At 42.0% G+C, this 16,955-nt stretch overlaps 1 protein-coding gene across 18 annotated transcripts in view; it reads right to left on the reverse strand.

Annotated features, from left to right (window-relative positions):
• Positions 1-16,955, reverse strand: part of tnika (TRAF2 and NCK interacting kinase a) — a 59,884-nt gene that overhangs the window by 2,317 nt on the left and 40,612 nt on the right. For 2 of the 18 annotated variants that reach the window (XM_088310821.1, XM_088310783.1), the window contains 22 exons: positions 16,253-16,339; positions 15,267-15,455; positions 13,601-14,107; positions 11,812-11,979; positions 10,364-10,615; positions 10,171-10,277; positions 9,632-9,747; positions 8,721-8,818; positions 8,589-8,612; positions 8,148-8,216; positions 7,255-7,361; positions 6,991-7,096; positions 6,773-6,919; positions 6,480-6,576; positions 6,222-6,392; positions 6,004-6,147; positions 5,194-5,328; positions 4,985-5,085; positions 3,652-3,801; positions 2,471-2,488; positions 994-1,153; positions 460-599 (listed from right to left, as the gene is read on the reverse strand). In XM_088310821.1, the coding sequence (XP_088166947.1) occupies positions 460-599; positions 994-1,153; positions 2,471-2,488; positions 3,652-3,801; positions 4,985-5,085; positions 5,194-5,328; positions 6,004-6,147; positions 6,222-6,392; positions 6,480-6,576; positions 6,773-6,919; positions 6,991-7,096; positions 7,255-7,361; positions 8,148-8,216; positions 8,589-8,612; positions 8,721-8,818; positions 9,632-9,747; positions 10,171-10,277; positions 10,364-10,615; positions 11,812-11,979; positions 13,601-14,107; positions 15,267-15,455; positions 16,253-16,339 (3,093 nt within the window). The remainder of the gene's footprint in view (positions 1-459; positions 600-993; positions 1,154-2,470; positions 2,489-3,651; positions 3,802-4,984; positions 5,086-5,193; positions 5,329-6,003; positions 6,148-6,221; positions 6,393-6,479; positions 6,577-6,772; positions 6,920-6,990; positions 7,097-7,254; positions 7,362-8,147; positions 8,217-8,588; positions 8,613-8,720; positions 8,819-9,631; positions 9,748-10,170; positions 10,278-10,363; positions 10,616-11,811; positions 11,980-13,600; positions 14,108-15,266; positions 15,456-16,252; positions 16,340-16,955) is intronic. The other 16 variants (XM_088310849.1, XM_088310839.1, XM_088310882.1 and 13 more) reach the window with 14 other exon arrangements.

A 16,955-nucleotide genomic window follows, 5' to 3' on the forward strand; every position in this document is an offset into this window, starting at 1 on the left:
ACTTCTGCAAAGTCGTTATTCCTGAGCAGCAATGTAAGCAATTTTTTTTTCCTGACAGGTGACTTCAGCTTGATTCTTGCTCCTGGTGAGTTCATTTAGCAAAGTTCTTGTTCCTGCAGGTTACTTTAGCAAAGTCAATGTTCGGAGCAGCAACGTTAGCCAAGTTCCTTTTCCTGACACAAAAGGGTTCTTGTTCCTGATATGTTCATTTCGCAAAGTTTTTGTTCCAAGTAGGCAAAGTTTTTTTTTTCCTGCAGGTTACTTTTGCTTTCCTGAACAGCATCGGTATTGAAGTTTGTCTTCCTGTCAGCTTACTTTAGCAAAGTTATTGTTCCTGACCTCCGGATTGTTTATTATAAATGCACAGAAATGAAGGCGCTCCCGTAATGGACATAATTTGGCAGTTCCATTCTTATTCCAACTAGCAGTATTTGTGAATGTGTGCATGCGCATGCGTACTTTGTCGTTTCGCTCGCACAGGAACTTGAGTCTCTGGGCCCTCTTGTGCATGAAGACTCCATCCAGGTGGCCCGTCTCCACCGAGCGGATCTCGATGGCTTTCTCGCCCCAGCCCATGATTTGATTGGAGTGGATGTAGGCTGCAGCAAAACAGTTCAACAAAGATCATTCAACCAAAAAGCCATTTAATCGTTTTACATTCAACCAGTATTAATTTTTTCCTTTATTTTTTATAAATCTTTTCCATTCCTTTCAAAAAGTCTGAATGGTCTCCTTCAGTTTTTTTCCCACTTTAGCTTCCTTAGTTTTTTACACTCCATATTTTTAATTTTAGAATCTGTAATTTCCCTCATGAGACGTGTAAATTATTAATCGTGTACACGCACACACACACACGCACACACTCACCAACCTACACTCTCACAATTCCCTATCTGGCACTCCATCAAGGGCCGGATGGCAGGCCTTCCTCGTCTGGGGCTTGTAAATTGTTTTGATTTCAGCAGCAAATCTGACACTGGCTCGCGCGCTTACCAACAGAGGTGGGCATCTCCCCCCACTGCAGCACGACGTCTTTGGTGATCCTGCCGTAGGTGTTGACGTAGACGCCCTCGTCCTCGTAGCACAGCAGCATCTCCATGCCGTCCGTCTTGGGCAACACCACGATGGCGTGCGGCGTCACCTGGCTCTGAATCTAACACACACACACGTTTGAAGATATTAAAACCTGTCAAATGTAATCGTAATCCCGATCCGATTAAAATATCCCAGTGGGGTATTTAAAGCGATGTTTTTTGGCTTAATCCACTGTAAGCGTGTTTGTTGACGCTAAAGCATAAGCGCAGTTAAAAGCTTCCTGTAATACGTTTGGGTTTGACACCAAAAATGTTTCTTTTTGATTTGTAGATGTTTCCCCCAGTTTGGGTTTGACACCAAAAATAATTAAAAAATTTTTTTTTATTTGCAGATGTTACCCACAGTTTGGGATCGACACCCAAAAATGTTTTTTTGCTCGTTTCTTTTTTTTTTTTTGCAGATGTTTCCTCCATAAATTCCCCCCCAAAAAATTAAAAATATTATTTGAGGCAGGCAAAAAAAGTCAAAAAGATTTTAAGTAGCATTTTATCATTTAATAAAATTGTATTTTATCAAAACATTACAGCAAATGCTTAACCAATATTTTTTTTTGGTAGATGCAAATCTAGAAATTCGATTTTAATACAAATTTAAGGTTCATTTTTTTCCCTCTCAAATGAAAATATGGCAGGTATGAAAACTGCCCCAATGCAGAAATGAGTGTAGATAATATTATACAAATAAAAAACACCGGAGGAATTAGTAGAATAGGAAACAAAAAAAAAAGACAAAATTAATACGACACGCTACTAAGTGACAGTACGGTGACAAAACTCATCTCAGCCCTCATGACATACTTTGTATTATTCACAACATATTATAATTCATACAGAAAATACTTCAAAAGAGAAGCAGGAAACGAGCATGGAAAATAATAGTCAAAAACAGATTTCACTGCACCTGTATGATTTGTATGAAATCATTGTTTCATTTGTTTGGTTACATTTGATTAGAGTGTATTATATTCATATATAAAAAAAATGACCATTTTGAAAATAGCTTAAATGTTTCCTCATGAAAATGAAGTCATAAGAATAATTAGGGGTGCCACGATACACCGAAAAAACCCCCACAATATTTTTTTAATAGAAAATGTTGCAAACCTTTCAAGCACCTCAAATGTAATTATATTTTATTTTGTTATATTGTCATCTATTTCGAGCTGATTCTTTTCTGGGTGCACAGAGCCCGAATTCTTGTCTTGCGCTGAGATGAGTTTGATCACATCCGTTCTGCTAGACTGCTACTGTACGCACATGGACACGTGGTCGCACAACGTTGCGCGTTTCGACTAAGGCGCTACACATCTACACGGTAACACAACTATCGGGACGTCTACAACACAAGAGGTGGATGGAAGAGGGCAGCGCGTCACCTTGCTCTCTTTGGCACACTGAAAGACAACAAAAAAAAATAAATTGGGGCAGGGATTTGAATTGTGCATTGGCAATTGCATCGCTCATGTTTTGTTTGTGTTTTTTATTGAAGCGAAAACTATAACCCACGGTGTGAAACTCAACATGTGGTTTTACAAATTAAAAAAAAACATTCAAGTTGTATTTTTAAAAAAAAAAATGTTCACATTGTGTATTGTTTGTAACTAAATAGGTTTTAACATGTTTTGAAAAATAAATAAAATGCAAAATCAAAATGCTTTTAAATGTTTAAGACTATTTTTAAGTTCATTTTATTTCACAAAATGTAATAATAACTTTTTCTTTTATTAGACAATCACAATAACCCTTGACGTGAAAGACAAAATATGATTTAATATATTGATTTTTATACATTTTCCTTAAATAAAACAGTCACAATCATATATTTTTTATAAACAATACTAATAAGATAAAATATACAATATTAATCAACGTGAAATACAAAATGGGATTTTAAGTAGTTTTATCATGAATACTTTAATAATATATTGTTCTTTTAATGAAAGAAAAATGTAAAAATGGCGCTTTGCACAGTCTTTTGAAATCCTAAAAATGTCAATAAACAAACTTATAATAATGAAAACCTTAAAATAACATTGTATGTTTTTTTAAATAAAAAAACCTATTTAAAATGAACGAAAATAAAAATATCGAGTCGGCATGAAACTCGTAATGTGATTTTTTTTTTTTTTTAAAAACTTAAAATTATTTTCTGTACATTTGAAGTCATCTTTTTGTATCATTCGAAAGAAATATATAATAAACATGTCACAATCTATTTTATGGCTTGAATCATCAAAGTCGGTCAAATGGATGTGTTCAAAATATATATATATATTTTTTTTCTAAATAAGAGCCAATCAGCGAGCAAGCTTTAACACCGGATAAGCTCGCCGCATGTGACCAGTGATGGACTGACAACTATTTAAGAGCGATTGCTCTCGCGCTGGCCTAACGGCAAAGAGACACCAAAACATGAAGCTGCGGGACAGCTGACAGCCACTGCAGCTTTTTCCTCTCGTAATGCGGCGCACTTGGGGGTGGAAGGAGTTATCTCAACTCCGAAAGGTTCTTTGTAATAACATTTTCGACAGTACGCGCCTCCAACTAGTCTACTTACGTGCGACGGGATGTAGATGTCGTACGGGTTGCCCGAGTCGACGTCGATGACGTGGAAGCCCACGCTGGAGCCGTAAATGACCTTCAGCCGCTGGCCTTCCTCCACCGTCAGGTCGACGAGCTGAGGACGGTGCTGCAGCTCGGCAAACGACTGCCATCCAAGAAAAGGAGGCAAATTGAGCAAGTCTGTTCAACACACTAGCAAGCAAGCTGAGAGTTGTTGTTTGTCCGGAATCCCGGGACGTTTGAACAACACCAAGTGCCACGGCAAAAAAAATACTTCAACTGCTGCCGTAATGACCGACAATAAAATTAGCAGACCAAAGTGTTTATGTACATGCCCTAAACACTCCTGGATAAAAATGCTCTTAGAGGTACTCAAATACTCAAAATTCGAGAGTATTCTCTCAAAGTAAATATTCCCGAAAAGAAATTTAAATACTCCTAAAAGCTATTTTATACTCCAAGATGTATGAAAATAACCCCTAAAATAATCCATCTTTTTATTAAATCTACTGAAGTATTACCTAAAATAATCTAAATACTCCGAAAATACTTCCTAAAATATCTAAATATTAGATGTATGAAAGTACTCCCTTAGATTAACATTAAATCTACTGAAATATTGCCTAAAGGTAATATAAATACTCCGAAATGCACTAAAACACTTTCTACGTTATTTAATACCTCTAGAGGGAAAATAACTCATTTTAAACCTACTGAAATATTCCCTATATACTCCTGCGTATACTCAAATACGTCCTAAAAGTTATTTAATACTCCTAAATGATAGATTTATGGAGATAATCCCAAAATAACCTCAATACTTTTAAATCTACCGAACAAAATCCCTAAAAGAAATCTTAATACTGTTAGACGTACTCAAATACTTTCTAAACGTTACCTAAATACGATTAAACCTACCACATTCTCCTCAACAGTTACCCAAATACTCTTAAATATACTGAAATACTCATTCAACATCAACTCTTAAATCCACTGAAATACTCCCAGAAAGTTACTTTCCCGCTAAATACTCATAGATATACTCAAATACTTCTTAAAGCTTACCTACATGTGCTTGATTTTGAATATAGCAAAATAAAAAGTGGATTTCAATAAGGATTGCACCTAAAAATTAAATAAAAATGTAGCTGATGATTCATTGCAAATGCATTGGACCTGAAAGCTAAATACAACTGAATTGTATTTAAAAAATGTTTGGAACTGGATTTAAAAAAAAAATGTAGTTTGAAAAAAAGAATTCAGTTATTTCTTGGCCTACCACTAGAGGGAGCTTGTAGCACACGTTGAGAATCACTCATGTGACGTACCTTAAAGGCCATGAACTTGTGGTAGGGCTTGGGGGCCCAGGCGTAGATCTCCACCGAGTTCTTCAGAGCGATCACCAGGAATTTGATCCTCTCGTACTTCACTGGAAGCGCCACACACGCGTGATAAACATTCTCAAGTTTCCATGCGCAGTGACGAAACGACACGACACGACACGACAAGGCTGCGCCTCCAAGTAGCTCTCGCTTACCGACTTTATAATGCACGCATCCTTCCAGCTCCCCGACGGTGATCCAGCCTTGCTTCTTCTCCACTTCTGGGTCGTTGTGCAGTATTCTGTTCCTCAGCCACGACAGGTAGTAAACGCGCAGCTTGTTCTTTTTCCCTGAGAGTAGCCACAAAAAGAGAGAGCTCGGTTTGAAGGCACGCGTAAAAAGATCTCCTGTTATTGGTCTTGATTTTTTAAAAAGAGTTCCCCAAAATTTGCAATTTATAGCCCAGTGCAACTTTTTTTTTCTGGTTTTTGATGATTTTCTTGATTTTTTTTTACTCCGATGGTCCTCAAAATATTGTATTTTTACTGCTAAACTACAAAATGAAAATTTAAATTCGCCTTTTAGATGAGCCGCATGAACGTCACAAATCATATTTTCAAAATGGATGTCTTTGGAATTCACATCCACGATCCGGGAATTAGAGCCAACCTTAGACTTCGCCGAATTATGCCTCTTTGGTGGTTGAGAACAAATTTGACATTTATGCATGCTGCGTGTGTCAGAAGACTGGACGGAAGACTGGCCGCATCTTGCGAGTACGCAAGCCAGGCTCGTAAAAAAATATGAAACTCATGAACTGCCAGCCCAGGTAAAATGAATGGACTTTTTGACGTCTATATCCGTCAATGGTAGCGAATGAGTTTTAACAAAAATGCACAAATGCATCATAGTAAAAAGTTCAATTCAACTCAACTGTACTGTACTGGATTCAAAAAATAAAAGTCAAAAACACAGTAACATTATGCTCATCTTGAGTATTAACACAAAATTAATATGCGACCTACCCGATATGGTGACGAGCACGTTGAGGCCCTCCAGCACGTCCATCTGAAGGAAACGGCGCCGGGTGATCAGGTTGTAAACTTTTCCCTGGCCGCTTCGGTCAAGCAGCATGAGGCCGTTCTCCGTCCCCACCAGCAGATTCACGCCTGAACGCGAGCATATCACATACATAAAGGAGCCAACTATAGGGAGGGGGCGGAGCTTAAGTGTCTCGACGTACCCCAGAGCGCGGCGCAAAGGATCTCCGAGTTGAACCGCTTCTTGTACTTGCGGATCTCGGGCGTGTCGCTGTGCGGTCGGATGTTGGTGGGGTTCACGTTGACCACCGAGATCTTCCTGGCTTCGTTGAGTCGGGCCTGCTCCTGCCGCAGCAGCTCGTCGGCGAACATGGCTGCCGCGGCAAAGATGACGTGCGCACTTCAGAACGGTCAACTAGGAGATGAAGGCCTCCCTAACGAGTTGAAAGCGCCACGCTCACCAGCTGCCGAATTCTCGTTTTCGTCGCTCGGGGACGTCTGGTAGACGCGAGGGTCCACAAACGGGGTGAAGGATGCTTTGGAGCCGCCCAGACCAAACTGCAAGACGGAAACAAATCATAAGAATGAATCCAATTTGTTGTTGTTGTTGTTGGGAAGTTATTCAGAATATGTGTACTCATTTCAATGTTCAACATTGTTTAGGTAATTCAATTCCTTGAAAAATGTCGGATTGCATTAATATGATTGCAACTATTATCAGCACAAAAATTGACCATGGATACGTTTCACGGACCTCGGGCATGTCTCCCAGTTCCTGCAGGGCGGTGGGCGTGGCCGTGGGCGAGCTGCTCTGTCGCACCAGGTCGGGCAGGTTGCCGTGGTTACCGTGATTCCCAAAGCCGTTGCTCTCGGCGTGGCCGCCTCGCCTCTTCTCCTCGGCCTGAAGAAGACAAAGGCAGGCGGTCAGCGGTTGTCGTGGTGTTAGCCTCGACGCGTTACGTCGACCGTCACCTCTCTCATGACCAGCGTGCCGTCCTTGGAGTTGCTGTAGGGCTCGCCGAGGGAGCCCTCACTCAGTCCTCCGTATGACTCGCTGCTGTTGCTTTGCACGGCTGGCCTGCAGCATAACATGGAGACAGACACAAGCGGACAAGCCAAAAATATTGGCGGTGATACATATCCCGTCATGGTCACTCGTGCACTTGTTTGGCATGAGTACATGCAGGCACGCACGCACACACGCAAGCACGCAGCGTTAGAACTGGGCCAGCTCACATGATGCGAGGGATGTCGCTAACGGCCACGGTGCCGTCGTGTCCCACTGTCTCGCCATCCTCGTCGCTGCTCTCAGACTCCTCGCTGGACGACGAGTAGTCCGTCACCTACATCCCCAGGAAAATACTCGTTATTAAAAAATAAATAAATAAATATATATATATATATATATATTTTTTTTTTTTTTTTAAACATTTTTTATTACATTTTTAAAATATCAATTTCATTAATTAATGACATTGATTTATTTAATTCCACATATAATTAATAAATGAAACATTTAATTAATGACACTTTTATTTAATCATTTAATGGTGCATTTATTTATTTATCTGATTTATTTAATTCCATGATTAAAGAATGAATGAATGAAAACAATAATTATGAAGTTATTTGTGTAAAGCAAAGTGTTAATAATTTGCATGATAAAAAAATACATTTAAAAGGTGTGATGTCGAGTAACATTTCTGTTAAAAAAGTGTTGTAAAATTCACACGCATTTACAATTTAAATATGACACGTTTTCATTGAACTTCTTTTACATTCATTAGAAATATTTATAAATTTGAAAAAAGGGGAAAGCTAAACTTTTCTAATCAAAATAGTGTGTGGTATCTTAACATTAAACACATTTAATCGTGTCCTATATGGTAACAATCAGTTTCAATTAAAATACTATGGCAATATTTCATAAATCTAACTTTACATTATACAATAAAAATATTTTTTAATTAAAAAAAATTAAAATAAGACCAAAGATTCTCTCTCTCTCTCGTGTTTATATTTATTTTAAGATGCACACACACACACACACACACACACACACACACACCAAAATAAATAACAATTTGACCACTCAAACAACATCGAAGCCATGATGTTGACAGCCCCACCTTAACTGGAGGCCGGCTCCCTTCCTCGACCCTCAACTCTCGCAGTTCCTTAGCCAGAGCGCTGAGGTCCTGAAAGGAGACCATCAAAAACACTCAAGTTGATCGCCACATAAGTTTGCAAACATTTGGGCCCGGGAGGCGCTCGTCAAAGCATTTTATCTTATTTTTTTGGCTTCTGTTAATAGTTTAAAGACAACAAGGGGAGATGACGGTGGTGGTGGTTGGGGGGGGAGGGTGTTCTTTGACGGCTAAACCGGGCCATGAATGATGGCGCTAACGTGCCTGCCACCTGACCGGTAACCATGACGACGGTTTGCAAGCTATTCACAGATGCTCAGGAGCTTGATGTGACACAAGCACACACAAACATTCATCTCCAATGTTGTGTGACATCGGTTGGGTGTTGTGGGGTCCTTCAGGGCTGAGGAAAGAATCACTAACCTCATCTATGGCTTTCTTATAGCTCTGAAGGACGGAAGGAGACAGACAGAGAGGCAGAGAACAGGTTTCGCGCTCGGAATTTCCTACACTTGAGTCAAATGGTTTGGAGAGCGATCGTGCGTTGGGACTCACTGCAGGCCTGCTGGGTCGGCTTGATTCACGGCCCTCTTCCTGTTTGGGTTTGGCCTCCTGATTGGCTCCCAATGACGATGCTTCCTGTTTGCTCTGACCTGTTGGAGCAAGAACATTTGCGCTGACTTAAGCAGCATTGACACGAGCATAAACGGGGGAGAAAATAAAACTCGCTTACATTGCAATCCATTAGAACTGGCAACTGAAGTGAAGTCTGTTTCAAGTATGAATGCTTAAAAACTATGCTTTTGCCCGCCACACCTTTGATAAAAGCCTTTTAAGCATTTTTAAATTCAATTTCACTTTTTAGTTGCATCGTTTGTGTTCAATCCAAGGGTTAATGCACCGCAACATAAATGGAAAATAGCGTTAACATCAGGCTAGAGGACTTTTATTAATTTAATAAATTTAAAAAAATGTACCAAAAAATGTTTTTTGTTTCATTTGAGATTTAAAAAAAAAAGTCAAATGTGCAATTAATTTCACTGGACAACAAAATTATGTTTTTTTTTGTCATAGTTCCAAGATCTCGCCGTGAAAGTCTCTATTATAACATAAAACAAATTCCAAGTGCTAGACTTTTAGTTCAAAATTCTACTGAAAAGATGCCGGGAAACCTCTGCAATCTCACTCTGTGTCTTTTCAGAAGGCAATCCACGCATATTTTAACATATCCAGGTAGCCTTTTGTTTGACATTTCCCCCTATGCTTCCATCCATCTTTTTCTTCTCTTATTTCGCCGTCTCCCGTTTCCTCCCTGGAGGCTGACTGACTGTAACAGGCCATGTCGGACAGGTTGATCCGAGCAGAACTAAAGGATGGCCTCGGAAAACCACCTTGACATGCCAAGAGTGTTTGGACAAATGTTTTGGGACACTCGGCCATTACAACGACAGGACGAGAAAACGTACCTCTCCTCTCGACCGAGCCTCCCTGAGACGAGGGCGAGGAGGAGGATGAAGAGTTGGAGGAGGTTCTCTGGGGCATGGCGTCCAGAGAAAGCTCGGAACGGCGCAGGTCTGGGTTACTAAATTTAAAAAAAAAAAAAAGGAGGAGGAAAATGTATTTAAGAGGAAAGTGAGGACAGCAAAGAATTTTTCACGAGATGTCAATTTCTATTCAAGAGGAGGTTGAGGGAAGCAAAAAAAAACAAAAAAAAAACAGGCCACTTTAACAAAGTGGAGATTGTGGAGCATATTAGCATCTGTGGTTTGTGTCACATAATGTGGCAAGTTTTATCCATGCGGAGAATAAGGGCAGCATGGAAATAGGCGGTTGCAGTGAAGTAGGGATTGTGGGGTATAAAAAGCAGCAGTGTACAGATCTTGGACATAGCAAGAAGCAAAGATAATGTAAGATTGTTAGTATCCACTCGAGATGACGCAGCAAAGTGGAGACTATGGACTAGAAAACTGCAACATCCGAAACAAAGCCTAAGAACAAAACTCACCTTGCTCGTATAAGCTGGGAGCCTGTTCGAGGCCCCAAAACGACGCCTCCATTGCGGGAGTTCTTCCTGACCAAGGCCGGGGAGATGGCGGTGGTCCTCTGAGAGATCTGAAAACAGAATTAATCCTCATAGTTAATACATTGAAAGAATTACAAAGAAAATAATTAACACGGAGAAAGTATTAAGGTCATACCGATTGGGATTCTCGGACCTTGGGTGGCAAGTCTTCCTCTCTCAGCCAGGCGCTCCTGTCCCGGTCGTGGTCCCGATCAGCGACGCGGAGCGGCGGAGTTTGGTTGTCGGAAGTCGGGTCGGAGTTCTGGCGGGGGATGTCGGGCCTGGAGGAGCCCAAGCTCTCGCTCAGAGCAGATCCCGTCTGGTCCTGCAGGGACTGAGAACCCGACATGGAGCTGGAGTGCGTCTTGACGGGAACCAGGTGGGCCATCTGAGGCATGGACGAAGAAGCCGGGGATAAGGAAGAAGGAAATACAGACGACTATACAGTAAGGCATAAAAGGACGGCGACCATATACAGGAACAATACTGAAGTCACCTGTCAGGAACAAGAACGTTGTTCAAGTCACCAATCAGGAGCAAAAACTTTGCTAAAATGACCAGTAAGGAATAAGATATTTTGCTTAAATCACCAGTGAGGAAAAACGACTTAACTCAAGTCAGCTATCAGGAAAACAATGACTTTGTTAAAGTGTCAGGAACAAGAACTTTGTTCAAGTCACCTCGCAGGAACAATAACCTTGCTAACATAACCTTCAGGAACAAGAACCTTGGACAAGTCACTGTCAAGAACAAAAACTTTGCTAAAGTCACCAGTCAGGACTTAGGAACAATGAAGTCACCCCTCAGGAACAACTGTGTCAGGAACAAAATCTTTGCTACTGTAAAGTCCATGAGCAAGAATTTCAGGTAAGTCACCTGACAGAAACGATGACTTCGCTCAAGTGTCAGGAGCAAAAGATATGCAAAAAGTATCCTACAGGAACAAGAACTTCCAGTCACCTGTCAAAGAACAATGATTTCACTAAAGTGACAGGAACAAGAACTTTGCTAAAGTTCCGAGTCAGGAACAATGACAGTTTAAGTCTATGCTTACAAAGAGTCTTCTCCATTATTTTTTCTATGCAGCATTTTTTATCTGAGAGGAGACTGAGGGCACGGAGTGCTACAGCAAAGTGGAGACTGTGGAGTATAAAACTGCAGCATCCATCCAAGGTTAAGGCACAGAAACATACAAGGATATCTGGTCCATATCCAGTTGTGCTTTATCTCAACAAAAGGTACCACATTTTATCTGGTACGACACTAAGGGCTGAGAGAAAATGGAGTGATGCAGCAACGTAGAGACTGTGGAGGTTAATGTAGTTGCATCCAGCGGTAAGGCACAGCAACAGGGTAACGAGTGAGCGGACGGTTTGTTTCACATCGACATTAGGAAACAAATTTGATCCAAGGTGACACTACGGGCTGGATGAGGTAAAGGCAGACCATGAATACACAACAACAATGTAAATATTCCGGACAGTCCTGCTTAAAAAATGTAGTAAGGTTAAATTAGAAGGCACAAGTGTTCCTTTGGCACACACACACCCCGACACACGCCCGCACACACACACACGCACACACCTGGGGTTCGACAGGACGGTGGACGGGTGGAGTTCGGGCGGCCTGCATGCCCCCGCTACTGCTGAAGGACTCGGATCGGGGAGGGAGGGAAGGGTCGGAGATCCGGTTTGACACTTTGGTCTGCAGTGCCGGAGAGCTCTGTTTGTTCATCTTAGACCTCTCCTCCACCTGACACATACACACACACGCACACGCCCACACACACTCGCGTCACTCCAAGCCCAGCAGTGGTAATGCCAGAGAAATGAAATTTTGGGGGGGAAACTGAAGCCAGTTTCAGTTAGCAAAGTAGCAACATCAAATTTGTGGTCCCACAAAAACTCGACATAAGTACAATGCTAACTTGCCAAATAATTACACTCAATTAACACGTAGCGTTTCACTCGGCTACATGAAATTTAGTCGCATCATGAGCAGACCCAGCCGAAGTCTCAAAAACCTGCTGCTGAAAAAAAACAAAAAAATACAGGAAGTCGGCCATTTTGGTGTGAAGCGGCCATTTTAGGGTAATTTGGGTCTTTCCTGAGGGTACTTCAAAAAACTAATCCCACCATCGAGGCAAGTTGCCCCTAGCAACAGGACCTTTGACAGGCATGTCGATCATGAGTAGACCCACAAAAAAATCACAAGGTCAGCAATTTTGGTTCAAAGAGGCTATTTTATTTTTTTGGCATTACCTGGGTTCCATTAAAAAGAATTTCATCAGACAATTTTTGTTAAAATGCTACCAAATTGGATTTACACTATTTACGATTTACCATGCTAAAATACAAAACAGTTTTTGATAATTGCATCTGGCCAGAACATAGCTATAAACTCTCATGACTGACCATCAAACCCAAATCTCAATTTAGTCAATTTCACTCAGCATCAAGAAATGTAGTCGCCACATCAATCCCATTTTGGGTCAAAGTGGCTATTTCCTTCAAAACCAACGACAGATCGCGAGATCAAGATTTTGACCAACTGCTAAAACTTTCACCACGACGGGTGCTGCTAACTGCGAGACATCGATGCAAATGTTATCGATAGAAGCCCCCAAGGAACCCTTTCAGACCTCCAAATTTTTGAGTCATGACTTTGCCGTTTCTTTTCGACTCCCCCCTGGGTCATGTTGCATGCGTTGCGTGAACGATCCCCTTTGGAGGATTTTTTTTTTATTTGCAAATCCTCATGAGCTCATAATCTATTGGGGGATTATTCAAGATTATGACTCGGGTCGTCACAACTACAGCATGCATGCGGCTTTATTCATGAGTCACAACTACAGCGACGGAAGCAGGGAACAAGCCCTGAGAAGACGGATTGTTAGTAGTCATGAGGAAGGAACTACAAGGGGGAAACAAAGTCACAGCTTTTGGTTTAGTTTCTGTGGAGGCAAACAAACGTTAGCATCGTCACCTACAAGAGGGAAGAGAACGTTTTTATAAGTGCGCATAAGGACAAATCGTTTGGGTACGTTTTCCTGGCCGGGTACCCAAAAGATTTTTTTCCTCTCGAAAAGATGAGAAAACATCAGACACAAGATAGCCGAAAGAGCGGGAGTCCGGGGTTTTGGGAAAAGGGGTCTCACTACTACTACTTTCCTGTCACTAACTTGAGACTTCACTCACGCGAAATGACACTAGACGAACCAACTTTAAAGAAAAGTAACATGGCCTAATCGGTTTATCTTTGAAAAGAGACGTTTGCAAGAAGAAGAATCAGCAAGATCTTGACGACGTCGTAGTTCTACGTCTACCTCTATTCTACGGCCGGCGTACGAGCTGCGGCGGCGGCGTGCACTAACCAGTTTTTGGACCTGCGCGGGGGCCTTAGTAACAACATCGGAGATGTCCGCGTGATTGGGCGCAGAGAGGGGCCTGCCTGGGGACTTCTCTTTCTGGCGGTCTCGAGGGACTGCGGCAGGTTTCGACTGTCTGACCGGCACGGGACCCGAAGGTTCTTTCTCGGCGTTACGAGGCTCCTTACGAGCCGCTTTACTGTCTTCCTTGACGGCTGTCGGGCTGTGCTTCCTCTGACTGAGATTCTGAGCTCTCAATTCTCTGACTTGCTGACTTATCTCCTGCTTTAGCCCCGGGTCGAGGGGCTCGCCAGGGTCTAGCGCAATGCGGATCTGGGGGACCTGGCTGGAGAGGATCTGGGCACCGACGGACGGTGTGCGTCTAGGGGTTTGAGCTCGGGGTTGGCCGTGGGAGGCCGGGGACGAGGACGAAGGTGGTTGGTTGAAGGACTGATGATGGCGCAGGTTAGAGCGCGGCGGGTTACCACGCTGAACCTGTGCTTGCGGCGGTACCTGGGAGTCAAAGTCACAGCAAGAACATGAACAAGAACGCAAACACAATTCAGGGCTTTTGTCCCAGTCTCCTGACAATCCCAAAGGTTTTCCTGTTGATGAAGGCTATAAATCATCTACTCAAAAGCAATGACAGACGCCTTTATGATAACACCTTATGATAAGAAGTCAAAACAGCATCGACAAATCACGAATGCAATAACTTATCACGGGGCGAAAGCAACTCAACGTCGTCCCGAAAGAGAGGTTTAAAAAAATTATCCGCACGCTCGACAAAAGGTATAAAATGCCGTGGCGGACTTATTGCTATCAAGTGGCCATCCCAGAGCTGTATAATAAACAAAGCAAAGTCTTCCCAAACAGAGATATTTGAGTCATCTGGTGAATTTTTTTCTAGTTTCAATATCGCAATGTACATCGCAGCCTCCCCAAAAATCGCAATGTGATTTTTTTTTCAATATCGTGCAGCCCTAATTGTAGCCCAGCAATGTGCTTGACATGCTCCAGAGGGCTTGAAAAGAATTAATTGAATTCCTGGTTGAGACATGCAAAGTCCTACCTCCATCAGGGTGTGCTGTGACCATGTATGGCTCTTCCTACTCTCCTGATGCTCCTGACAGTTTTTTTTTTCACTCATTCACTGTCATCGACGGCTACAGACGTCAAAGATCCATATTGAGTGGGCTGGCAGTGAATGAGTTAAATAATATATTTTTTTAACTCATTCACTGCCATCGACGGCTATAGACGTCAAAGAAGATCCATATTGACTGGGAAGGCAGTGAATGAGTTCACTAATATATTCTGACTCCTGGTTAAACCGTGGACTGCTTTCTCACTGCAGCGTGACCTGGCAGCGTATTGGCTCTTCCAAATGCTACTCAAGCTCCTGACAGTTTTTGACTTGCCCTTTCATTGTCCACATTTAAAACCCACCTAATTCCTCGGTTTATTATAGTGTTTTTTTTTTGTATAGTTTTTAGTTTACCATAAAATCCAATAAATAGCACACGTGTGTATAATCCCAATCCCGCCCAAAAATCACATTTCATTTTTTTCTTCTCTGTACTTGTGTATAGCACGGTAAATTCCAAATTCTGGTATCCTTCATAATCATAGTGAATTAGGACAAATGAATAATAATTGAAAATATACATACCTCTTTGGCCCAGGCCGGCTTGTCATTTGGATTAATGATGTCTTTGTAGTGGTAGAGCTGTTTCTTCTCCGCCTGCCGACCCTCCTGCTGCTGTTGCTGCAGCGACACCAGGTAGGCCCTCTCCTGCTGGAGTTGCCTCTGCAGACGCTCCGCCTGCCGCTGCTCTTCCACCTGCTTGCGCTTGTACTCCTTGGAGGGAACAAAACCAGAGGAAATGTTAAGACATATCAAACGCGCACAATTCAGAAGGGGGGATGAGTGGATGAAAGAAGGCACAAAGGAGGAGGAAGCAAAAGCCAACTGAGGTCAAAAGCAGATTGACACATTCTGTACAAATGGATGGGCGGTATTCAAGGTTTAAGGTGCGCATCTTGCTTTAGTTTTACCACCTCAAGTTATTCATAAATATAAAAATATTTAAAAAAAAATTAAAATAGAAAAGTACACAATTTTTACGGGCTCTTGAATAATCTTCACGGAGTTTTACGGGAAGACTAACGACATGATTCCACAAGATGGCGCCAAAGCAATGGCTTGCTTTGACCTGAGGATAAACTGTAAATTAACGAAATTTTCAGGGAATACAAAGCACGGCGGACCCTCGCCAAATCTGCGCCTGTTCAGGTCAACCTAATTGGAAGAGCATTTCATTGTTATGCTCATCACTAGACTTGATGAACAACAATACATTACTTGAGGTAATCCACATTTTCGGACCAATTAAGTGCGAGGGGATCATTCCCCACGGCGGTTGGGAATCGCCGTCTTACTTGTGTTCGGTGTGAAATGAACACAAGGCGAACGGTGACGGGATGAAGGGAAACCGTATGGCACTACTGCATATCCCTGTAATAATATGCTTGGTCTCTAGGTGGAGGCACTCAGGAAGCAGGCAAAAATAAAACAATAAAAAAAAAAAAAAACTAGATGGTGGGAAACCCTCGGAAGGATGCTGCACTGGACGTGTAAACATTGAGCCAGGTTACCAGCAGTAGCGCCTGTTCCTGTAGAAGCTGCTGCTGGAGAATCTCTAACTGCCTCTGCTCCTCTTCCAGCTGCCTACGGATATACTCCTGAGCAGCGTGCGAGGGAGGGGTGGGGGGGAAAGAGCAGCAAGGTTGAGAAAGCGTTAGTGACATCTAGATGCAGACAGCGAAGGTGGTGAGAGGAGGACGGAAAGATGGTGTGGACCAGGGATAGGGGGGGGGTTAAAGTTTGGCGCTCCAGGGCATTTTTGTTTTATAGCATTTACATCACTTTTTTTAGGTCTTGAAACACATTTTTAAAATCATACAAACATATTTTAAAACAATGAATTGAGAGAGCAAAAGCAACAAAATGAATTTATCATCTCAGATACATCAATAATCATGCCCAAAGATGTACATTATAAAAGGAAACTTTGGCCGTCGCATTTTGTAGGCATAAAAAGCAGGATTACAGAGCATTTCACTGATAATAATCTCCTGGAAAAAAACTAACTAAACTGAGCTTGAAATACTTCCTGTTTTCACTCTTTGTTCGAATTTAGTGTGGCAAATAACAAAGCAGGGATCGACACTGCGACCAAGAAGCTCGCAAACATTTTAGGGTGTGCTGATAAAATTTTACATCCCATCCCACCAACACGAGTGCATTGGGAAAAAACTGACTTAGTATTTTTATAATATTTGGTTGAACTTATACAAA

The sequence above is a fragment of the Idiotropiscis lumnitzeri genome, chromosome 1 (genome assembly GCF_059441095.1).
Source record: "Idiotropiscis lumnitzeri isolate Australia: NSW breed Sydney's pygmy pipehorse chromosome 1, RoL_Ilum_1.0, whole genome shotgun sequence".
In the NCBI taxonomy this organism is placed as follows: domain Eukaryota; kingdom Metazoa; phylum Chordata; class Actinopteri; order Syngnathiformes; family Syngnathidae; genus Idiotropiscis; species Idiotropiscis lumnitzeri.